Source organism: Myotis brandtii, unplaced genomic scaffold, assembly GCF_000412655.1.
Source record: "Myotis brandtii unplaced genomic scaffold, ASM41265v1 scaffold850, whole genome shotgun sequence".
In the NCBI taxonomy this organism is placed as follows: Eukaryota; Metazoa; Chordata; class Mammalia; order Chiroptera; family Vespertilionidae; genus Myotis; species Myotis brandtii.
In genome coordinates, this window is record NW_005371455.1 from 1,170,813 (window position 1) to 1,182,073 (window position 11,261).

The 11,261-nt window shown below is 40.5% G+C and overlaps 1 protein-coding gene across 2 annotated transcripts in view; it reads right to left on the reverse strand.

The window, feature by feature from the left end:
- Positions 1 to 11,261, reverse strand: part of CTNNA2 (catenin (cadherin-associated protein), alpha 2) — a 1,155,525-nt gene that overhangs the window by 229,428 nt on the left and 914,836 nt on the right. For both annotated transcript variants that reach the window (XM_005884743.2, XM_005884742.2), the window contains exon 9: positions 2,120 to 2,272. In XM_005884743.2, coding sequence (XP_005884805.1) covers positions 2,120 to 2,272 — 153 coding nt within the window. The remainder of the gene's footprint in view (positions 1 to 2,119; positions 2,273 to 11,261) is intronic.

Below are 11,261 nucleotides of genomic sequence, written 5' to 3' on the forward strand. Positions count from 1 at the left end.
GGATCACTCATAATGGTTGGATTTCCCTACAGTGAAACCTGCTGATGGGATGGGGCAAAATGGTGATGTGTCCAGGGTCCCCCACAGGAGAAGAGAGAATGAGCAGTCACGAGGTCTATTGGCCCCGGCCTCACATTCCTACAGGATGTCAAGTCTGAACTCTACGTATTATCTGTAAATGAGGCTGCATACAGAATTACAGAAACACAGTAACAGTCTTGCACAATAAAAAATAAAAATATGACAGTACTGGAAGTAGGAGATATTTATCATGCAACTTTAAACTACATCCCTTTCTTTACCCACGATGCCCATAACACACAGTTCATTGGTGTTTTCTATAACTTCTGCAGTTGTCTCATAAATACTGTAAATATATCGATGGGACACTATGTCTGTATGTTACTACTATTATTTTATTACACACGACTATTGAGAACTTCTGTAGCATGCATTCAGCATTATTTCTTTTCCTCCTCTTCCTCCTCATTGTCTCATAAATACTGCAAATATGTCAATGGGATACTATGTATGTTACTACTATTATTTTATTACACATGACTATTGAGAACTTCTGTAGCGTGCATTCAGCATTATTTCTTTTCCTCCTCTTCCTCCTCTTTGTCCCCTCCACCTGGCTTCTTCTTCACCTTCTCTTTCTCAAGACATGGAAGTGGCCAGGGCTGCCAAGGACAACTCTGGGAAGACTCTGGATTCCTCAATGGGCAAGTGACCTCTCAGAAAATGTGGGTAAAATATGAAGGGTAATGGAGTGCTTGCCTCGTAGGTGGGGACAGAGCCAGAAAGACTCCCTTGATCAGATAACTCTGACCCTGTGTTTTAGCTCTAGGCTGGAGTTGCATGAAGACACTAGGGTTATGGTAGAGGGTTCAGGGTTCCACTACTTTGGACTAGGCTTTTGCACATTCGACTTGCTGACTGCTATCATACGTGAGGACACAGATGGGGTCCCAGAGGACCAGGGGCTCCCTATGGGCCCGATGCTAAACATCCTGCTGCCTGCTGTCTTCAGCCCCAGGCAACGGCTGTGCTGGCCTAACCACACTCGGCAGGTACACAGGGCACAATTAAATAGGAGCACAGCCTGTCACTCACTCCAAGAAACATGGAGAGGATTTCACATCTGATGAGCTTAGCCGGAATTTAATTTTGCCATCCTAAGAGGGAAACCATTTTCACTTTGAGCTTGCATTCAACCTGTCTGACATTTTGAGTAATTTTATTTGGAATTACAGTGGGGACACACCTGAGATTATTGTGGTGGTGGTGGTGGTTGGTGAGTGCCCTGAGCCTGCAAATATTTGGACCCGCCCCTGACAACCATTTCCTAAACGTGCCAGGGTCCTCGCCCTCCTGCAATCTTTTTCTCTAGCACACACATCCCCTGCTTAACATCTGTCATTTTCCATGTCGCTGCACATCACTAAATCCAACCTTTGCCAAGCTGTTGGTTTTCAGCTCCTAGATTTAGACAGCATGGTTGTCATTTCACTTTTATTTTATTTCCCTTGGGGGCGGAGAAAAAAAACTTTTTTTCAATATCACACAGCACAATTTCCCACTTATAAAATAACTCCCAAAGATGTCTCTAACATATTCTGTACTTCTGACCCTGTACTTATACTCCTACTACTGCCCCAAGATCCTTCAGCAAGACTCTGAACGTCTCTTTGGGGGAGGGAGGATTTTTTTCACACGTTCCTAATGTGGACAGCTAATCGAGGTTAGGAGTGGGGAGTGGAGAGGGGGATGTGGAGGAAGAAGAGGGAAAGGTTTAAACTTCCAACTGGCAGTTTCTACCCATCAAATTCAGGACTTTGGAGTGTTCCTTCTACTTCTGTTTCAGCCTCCGTCTATTGTTCGGCGATATTAAGAGACATGTTCCACATCATATTTAGTGTGTGGGATACTGAGAGGAGAGATGGCTGATAACCTGCTTCTTTTGAAAGGGATGGAGTTCTTAGAAAGTAAAGAAAAGGTTCCATGACGTTATTACTCCAGGAAAACCATAGAACAGCTGCCTATTGAAATTCCAGGAGCCACATGGAGAAAACAAACCTGTGGCTAAATCCCAGTCTTCAGGCCTCTCTTGACTTACCTCCACCAGCTTGTTGGCATGTTCACGGAAAACCTGGGCATATTCCTTCACCTCCTTCTCATTCCCACTCTTTGCAGCCTCAATGAGAACCAGCAAAGGGACGTTGGTTTCCAGGAAAGAATCAGAGATGTGATCCATCACAGCTTTCCGAAGCTACAATAAGCACAAAAACAAAAACACACACAATTAGGGAAAAAAATGGTCTATTTATGAGTCTATTACTCATGTGACAGAATAGATTAAACTACTGCCCAGTAATACAGTTTTTCTAAACTATGCCCAGCTTCCATTATCCATTAAAATAATGTGTCAATTCTGTGGTGGTGTTTTTGTGGTTTTTTTAAAAATTATAGTTGATTTTCACTATTAAATTAGTTTCAGGTGTACAACATAGCTATTAGATATATCTTATGAAGTGATGACCATAATAAGTCTAGCACCCATCATAGTAATGACATTATTGACTATATTCCCTATGGGGCACATTATATCCCTGGGACTAATTTTATAACTGGCAGTTTGTACTTGAGCCCCTTCACCTTTTTTACACACCCCCCCTTACTATTATATGTCAACTTAAAAGTTGAACATATGGCTGATAGCTCAATGCATTATAGACCCTCTCCCATCAATGGTCTGCTCTCATCCTTCATTGGCCCAAAGGTCTCCAGGATGTTTTAAATGGTGATAAAGTTCAAGGACTTGGGCTCTTTAGAAAAAGAAGAGATCTAGGCATCAAAAAGCAAGTGGGCAGAATTTCAGATGAGGAGTTGGGCCTAGAATCCACCATGGAACTGGCCCACTTTGCAGTCTCCTGCCCTTTCTAGATACATTGATTGTATTTGATGGAGGGGTAAACATAAAACATCTAACAATCTCAAAATGATTCTTTCCAGGTTCTATGGCGATATAGTTACTGTGCTCCAGAAAGAAGTACTTATAATTATTTTTCAAGGTAAGTAAGAATAAAAGACCTACATTTCTAGCATAATTACACATCATTCCTACATGTTAAAACCGGAAGCAGGGCAGCTGCATGAAAATGAAATTACATTGAACCTGAAAAATGATCTCAAGCCTGGGTTGGGGCAGGGGCAGGGTGGAGGGGGGCAAAGGAGGGGAAAATAGGGGACATCTGTAATACTTTCAACAATAATCAAAGAGGGAAAAAACTGCAGTTGTCCAAATGTACATAGGAAGAACAAATCCAAATGTAAATAAACATGAGAAGTTGATTAATGATGTGTATGTTTCCCAGACAAATATACCTATGCAGGAGTAGTCAGGCAGATCTTTAGATAAGGTGATACATACACACTTGTATTGGTCAGAAGAAGAACTTTAAACAAATTTCAGTTCCTTTTGCACTAATTACCATAAAGTATATATGTGTGTATGTATAACTTAGTTTGGTTTACCTCCCAATTGGATTTGACATTTCACCATATAAAATATAGTAAACCTTATAGAAAGTTAACATTAATTAGCTATTCATTTGGAAACCTGTGCTAAATTACTGTGCAGGAATAATGTTGGTTTTTGGTGAGTTCATATGCCCCAGGTATATATAATGTGCCAGATATTCAACTAAAATTTTTGCATATTATACCATTTAGTCCCCACATCAACACTATGAGATACAGATTATTCTTATATCAGTTTTTCAACTAAAGAACATGGGCCCAGCCAGTGTGTCTCAGAGGTTGACCTATGAACCAGGAGGTCATGGTTCAATTCCCAGTCAGGGCACATGCCCGAGTTGTGGGCTCGATCCTCAGTAGGGGGTGTGTAGGAGACAGTGGATCAATGATTCTCTTTCATCACTGATGTTTCTATTTCTCCCTTCCTCTCTGAAATCAATAAAAATATATTTTTTTTAAAAAAAAGAAGAAGATGGCCCTAACCGGTTTGGCTCAGTGGATAGAGCGTCAGCCTGCGAACTCAAGAGTCCCAGGTTTGATTCCAGTCAAGGGCATGTACCGTGGTTGTAGGCACATCCCCAGTGGGGAGTGTGCAGGAGGCAGCTGATCGATGTTTCTCTTCTCTCATCGTTTCTAACTCTCTATACCTCTCCCTTCCTTTATGTAAAAAATAAATAAAATATATTTTTTAAAAATCTAGCATTAAAAAAAATTTAAATAAAGAAGAAGAAGATGGGACTCAGAAAAGCTAGCTAATTTGCCTGCAATTATAAAGTGGCAGAGCCCACGGTTAGGAAGATCTGAAGGGGACAGAGCAATGGCCACTTGAAACTGACCTGCCATAGCTGTCTTCCAGGACAGAGCCCCGCATGCAGGAGAAACTATTGGGAATGTAATCAAAATTGAACTTGACAGTGACAACATCGATAAAAGAAAGAAAAGGTCTAGATAAAGTGGGGGAGATGAGCAGAGCCAGGCTATCTAACCCATCAAGCCACACAAAAATAACAGATGACAGAGCTCTGTAAAGCTAGAAGAGCTACATGCATCAAGCCTTTTTCTAAACCTTAAGGAAAGATGGATTTCACATAAAAATGAACAACATAAAGTTATCAAGGTCAAACTCATATAAAGTTACTATAAGAAAAATGAGAATATGAAATATATCATCCCTATACACACGGAAAGCATGCCAGAAAGATATGCCTGTAAAACAAATTAAAACCGCAATCTACTATTTAAAGTAAATTAAAGCACACTAAGACAATGATATAAGATATGAGAGAACAACATAAATCAGAAAGAAAAATATCGTAGAATGAAGTCATGAAAGTCAAGAAAGAATTATGAATATCAGAAAAATCATTTGAAAAAGAAGACTAAACATGAATAAGTAAACACAACAGACAATGCTTTAAGAGAAAAGAAAAAATTTAAAATAAAAAATAATCTATATAATAAAAGCCTAAGTGACCATTATGGCAAAATGACCAGAACAACCGGTCGCTATGATGCACACTGACCACCAGGGGGCAGACGCTCAACACAGGAGTTGCCCCCTGGTGGTCAGTGTGCTCCCACAGTGGGAGTGCTGCTTAGCCAGAAGCTGGGCTCACAGCTGGCAAGCACAGCAGCGGTAGTGGGAGCCTCTCCCACCTCTGCAGCAGTGTTAAGGAGTAGCGAGCCAAGAGGTAAGGAGCAGCAAGCAGGTGGGTGGTAAGGAGCAAGGGGTCCCAGAATGCAAGAGAGTGCAGGCCGGGCTGAGGGATAACCCCTGCCCCCCGCAGTGCACGGACCTCTAATCTATATATATAAAAGCCTAAGCAACTGGAATGCCAGAACGACTGGAACAACCAGAACGACCAGTCGCTATGATGCACACTGACCAAAGGGGCAGACGCTCAATGCAGGAGCTTCCCCTTGATGGTCAGTGCGCTCCCACAGCCAACCTCCCGCGGCCAGCCAACTTTCTCTGGTTCCTCCCTGCAGCCACCCAACCTCCCGCAGTCCCTCCCCGGTGTCCAGCAGGCCCCCGCCAGCAGCTGGCAGCTGGCAGGAAGGCCCCAGCAGGCAGCTGGAAGGCCCCGATCAGCCCTGATCATAGGCCAAACCTAAGGACCCCGCCCTTGCACGATTTTCATGCACTGGGCCTCTAGTTTTTTAATAAAAGAGATAAAAAGGATTTGAGAAAAGGTGATACATCTTGAAAATAGGCAAAGAAAATTCAATATATGACTACCAGAGGTCCCTGAAGAAAAAAATCAAAGGAAGAAAACAGAACGTATACTAAAAATCGTAACTCATGCAGATATTCTTTAAAAACATAATATATAAATATATAAGCATGTTATATATTCACATAAGTTATATTATGTATATATAAAATGTACATAATATGTACACACACACTACATTTTGAAAAAACATATCATGTACCTGAGAAGACTGACCCACAATAACAACCAAAATAACTAGACTCTAAAGAAAAAAAAAAGGGTGGGGGGATTGTGAATTTAGGCAAGTAGAGCACATGTTTTAAAAGGAAAAAAAAAAAAAAAAAGATGATCATCAGACTTCTCAACAACAAAGTTATATGCCAGAAAAAAAATGGGGTAATCTGTTTAAGATACTGAAGGAAAGAAAATGTGAGCTAATAATTTTATAACTAGCAAAACTGACTTTGAAGGACAGAGACACAGACAAAATTTGATCAACTTGCAAAAACTCAGAAAGTATTATTTGCAAAATCTTTTTTGGAGAATCTGTTATAGAATGAGCTTTAACAACCAAAATAACTAGAAAAACAGCAACTTAAGAACTGGCAGTGAGCATTAGATATATATTTATTTATAGAATTAAATATATGTTAAGTGGGAGAGATGATAATATGAAATGGTTGTATAATCTGGCAATGAAGACATAGTACAACAATGTAAAAATGAGAAAAGATAGAAAATAGGATATACAAAACAATTTTAACTTCTTTATGTAATTTTAATAATAGTGGTAATAGGGATATTGCTATTCTAAAACTAAAAGTAGACTAAAGTAACTGATCAGTTATGAGAGTTTATTTCTCATCTCCTTTGTCCTTACTAACCCATGTGGAAGAAAAAAAGACAGAAGTTAAGGAAAAACCCTATTACCCTAAATCTAAAGTAGAAATATTGATATGAATACATAAAATTTGAAATTTGAAATTTAATTCCCCAGTGTGTCCAATGAAAAGGCATGAACAGGTTAGCTAAGTTCAGTAGCATTGAACATCTTGAAGTACAATTTTCCACTAAAACACCAGGGCTTCTTGGAAAAATGTCTGGTTCTAGGTTTTTTTGAAGCTGGAAATATGTAAATATCTTGTTATACCAAATAGTAAAGAGCCATCAAAGACTACTAAGGTCATGCAAAAATAACTCTTGAGGCTTCCACTTGGCCAAATACTAGACAATTTAAACTTCATTCAGATTAAAAATCCCAGTGGGATAAAACCTTTAAATATCCTTAAATTCATTAATGTATAATGACTTAAAAAAGAAAAAAAGAAATCAGTAACTTTCAGAAGATAATAAAGAACCAATTAATTTATCTTGAAAAAAATCAAGCATATATCTTGCCTTTCCTATGTGAACTCAAATTCTTTAAAATGAGGAAAGTGTCTGTTAATAAACTTATTCTGCTTAACAAATGAAAGCAAAATGATTGACTGTTACCATTTTGAAAACTTAAGGAATTTAAAAATTTAGACAATAAACATCAGTTATTGAAAACATCACAAAAAAGAGACAACCAGCCCTAACCGGTTTGGCTCAATGGATAGAGCATTGGCCTGCAGACTGAAGGGTCCCAGGTTCGATTCTGGCCAAGGGCGCATACCTGGGTTGCAGGCTCCATCCCCAGTGTGGGGTGTGCAGGAGGCAGCCGATCAATGGTTCTCTCTCACATTGATGTTTCTATCTCTCTCTCCCTCTCCCTTCCTCTCTGAAATCAATAAAAATATATATTAAAAAAAAGAGAGAGAGAGACAACCAGTGCCTTATGATGAAATAGCGCATCCCCAGCTGCAGTGTTGCCAAAGGAACCAAACCTAAAACTGGTAGAGGCTCTGGATTCCTTTGGGGATTTATAGAAATACAGAGGACATAATAACCTGAAACTGCACCACACACATTTTACCAGCAAAATGCAACTATGGAAAACCTACAGTACAAACAGTCTGAGTTCTGCAACAGACAGTTTATAAGCCAAACAAAGGGATGGAAAAAAATGCACTAGATTGAGCCTAAAAGACATATCCCCAGATGTGGGCAAAACTAAACTATATCATCCAAATCTGACACTTAAGGTGACCTGGGAAGCCATGAGCTGAAGATGGCAGACCTCCACCCCCAATCAACCTGGGCTCCTGAACACATGGAGTTGAGCTTCCCAGTTACTTTCACTGGCTCAGTATTGTTACATAAGAGTGCAATTCTGCCCTGGCTGGATGGCTTAGTTGGTGGGAGTGTTATGTCCCATACACCACAAGGTTGTGGGTTCAATTCCTGGTCAGGGCACATACCTAGGTTGTGGGTTTGATCCCCAGTCAGGGCATATACAGGAGGCAACCAATTGATGTTTCTCACATCAATGTTTCTCTCTCTTCTTCCCCTCTCTCTAAAAAAATCAATAAAAACCTATCCTCAGGTGAGGATTTAAAAAGAAAAATAAAGACTACAATTCTATTGTGTTGGAGTCTTTGTACATTTTAAAGTTTATTATTTATTATTTTAAAGTTACAGGAGCTAGTCTGCCCTAATTTAACTAGAACATGCGTTTTTGATGTTACTCTTTTTTCCTGCCAACTCTGTCTTCTTTTAGACTGTCATTTCTTCCCTCCATCCTTCCTTCTTCAAGTGTGGACCACAGGCCAGCATCACTGCCATTTTCTGGAGCTTGTTTCAAATGCAAACTCCAAGCCCCATCCCAGACCTGCATTTCATTCAGAATCCGCATTTTAATACGAAGCCCAGGGATTTCTCTGCACAATAGTTGAGGAGCACTGCTCCTCTAGAAAACCTATGGCATCACTCAAGTTCTTAGTTGTAAGCAAGAGAAACTAACTGTCAGGTTTAAACAGAAAAACTGTCCTGTTCAGTTCAAAGAAGGGATGAAACTTAGAAATGCTAGGATACCTGTGTCTTTGTGTCATTAGCTCTTGACTCCAAGTCTTAGGTAAATGCACCTGATTATCAGCTGGGTGAAACGCAGACCCGAACACAGAATCATGTGCCACCACCTAGTTGCAGGGTGAAGGCAGCAGGTGTTGGGAAGAAAATGTTTTGTGAGAACAAGTGGCCTGGTCATTTTAACTTCTTACACCAAAATTCATAGACTGAGTGATTCCCCTAACACGGAAAGGGTATTCAGATGCTGATTCAGAAACAAAAAATGGCCTGGCAGACAGGGCTCAGTGGTTGAGTGTTGAGCTATGACTAGGAGGTCACAGTTTGATTCCAGGTCAGGGCACATGCTCGGGTTGTGGGCTCAATCCCCAGTGTTGGGCAGGCAGGAGGCAGCCAATCAATGATCCTCTCTCATCATTGATCTTTCTCTCTCTCTCACCCTCTCCCATCCTCCCTGAAAACAATAAAATATATATTTTTTAAAAGAAACAATAATTCAGGTACTTAAGCATGTGCTGAAGGTGGAAAAAATAGGTATATTAATAGGAAATAATTACAGTCAAGGGTTGCCTATAAGGAACAAGATCAGAAACTGTGTATTGGGCCCAGCCAGCATGGCTTAGTGGTTGAGCATTGACCTATGAACCAAGAGGTCACTGTTTGATTCCCGGTCGAAGCACATGCCAGGGTTGCGGGCTCCATTCCCAGTAGGGGGCATGCAGGAGGCAGCCTCCATCTCTCTCTCCCTCTCTCTTCCTCTCTGATTAAAAAAAAGAAAGGGAAAATAACAAACTGTGGACTGGGACAAAAAAGGCAAATATGCTGCAATATCTCCTTTCTCTGCCTGCATCAGACATGATTAATCAATCACAGCATTTTTTTAAGATGAGCTCAAATATTATTTCATAATTCTTTTCAGCACAGTGCTCTAGGTACCGACTACTAATCAGTCCTATTTGTCCTGCAAGATGAAAGCTTCCTTTCTTTGCTGAACCTTGCCTGTAATTTCAGTCTTTTGGCACCCCAATTTTAGGTAGAATTGCCTCTGTGTGTCTGAGCACTCAGTGTCATCTTGACTTCCAGAAAGAAAAGTCAACACCGAAGTCTAGGCTGAGCTGATGATATTTAACAAATGTCTTGACCGTTTAACATCTGTCTTGTCATTTAGACAGATGTTCAGAAAAGTCCTGTTAAGAATAGCAGTATGAACTTCACTACAGTGATGTAAGGCATACCAGCCAAGGTCAAATTCAGGGTAGAGGGTGATTTTAGATGCGCCCCAAGTCTTTCCATGAATATGGCTGCTCCAGGTTCTTCATGATTGCTGACATATTTTACCATATTTTCTTGAGCTTTAAAGTGTACTTGTTATTAAAAATTAAAAAAGAGAAAGCAACAAAGTGTCTGGGCCAGGTGCCATCCAGCCTAAGGGGCTTGACAAGAATTGAGCCTCATTAAGTCTTACAAATTTTGGCCAGGCTGAAGGTCCATGAAGGTATTCAGCCAGCGCAGTAATCCACCCAACACCACTTTCACAAGTCAAGGCACCATCTATGCACACGTTCCACTGGTGACAGCACTGGTCACTGTTTGGGCTGAGGGTGGGAGCAGCAGGAGGGTATCAATGAAGCTGGTGGAAGAGCACTTTTCATCACTCTTTTTGCTTTATTTTGTTTTCTTTATAGGGAACAAAATTATTTAGTCATTCCGTTCATTATCCTGATGGCACTATCGTCTCTGAAGCAAAATCATTTTAATTGGGAAAATAGCTTTCTTTTCCTTAATGGGCGCAATGACTTCTAAAAACAACCAAAAAGAACAGTTCATAAGGTATCATGCTTTTCTCCAGGCACCCCCCTCTCCTTAAATTCAGGCTCTATGGGATCAATTAAAAACACGACTATCATCATTAGCAATACCTATGCACATGACCCCAGCAGCAAACATAACACATGATGGTTTAGTTTAGCCAGACAAACAGTTCTAGCCCTTTACATTTTTCCTCGAGGAGTGCTACCACATCAAGATAAAAATGAGAAACATGTCTTGCTGATGGTGTAAGAAGCACTGGGAAAACTGAGATAACAGTGGTATATACTAGTATTTATATATTTATATGTGACCCCATTCTTCACCTCTCCTCATATTCATGCCCATTGCCATGGATCCCTGTAATGCCTGCCCCTATGTGGCATGCACAGGACCAAGGGGTGTTGGCAACCATAATGCATGCAAGGGTCTGAAAGGCCCATTCATCTTTGCACTTACTTGGTCTTGTTCTCTGACATTCCTGTGAGAAGGACACACCCAAGTTAGACTGCTTGTCCCAGGAGGAGGGGGACAAATGTGTTGAACAGAACTGTCAGTCACTCTATCAAGGCCATACAAGGTCAGTCAAGAACAACTGAGCCCAGACACAGGGGAGGACCTAAGCAAGGTGACCTGACCCCACCTAGTGAGTAAACAAATGGTATTATTTTATGCCCCAGAGATGTTACTTATTATGCATATTAATAGATGCACTATTATGACAGTAGGTAACTGATAACATTATATATA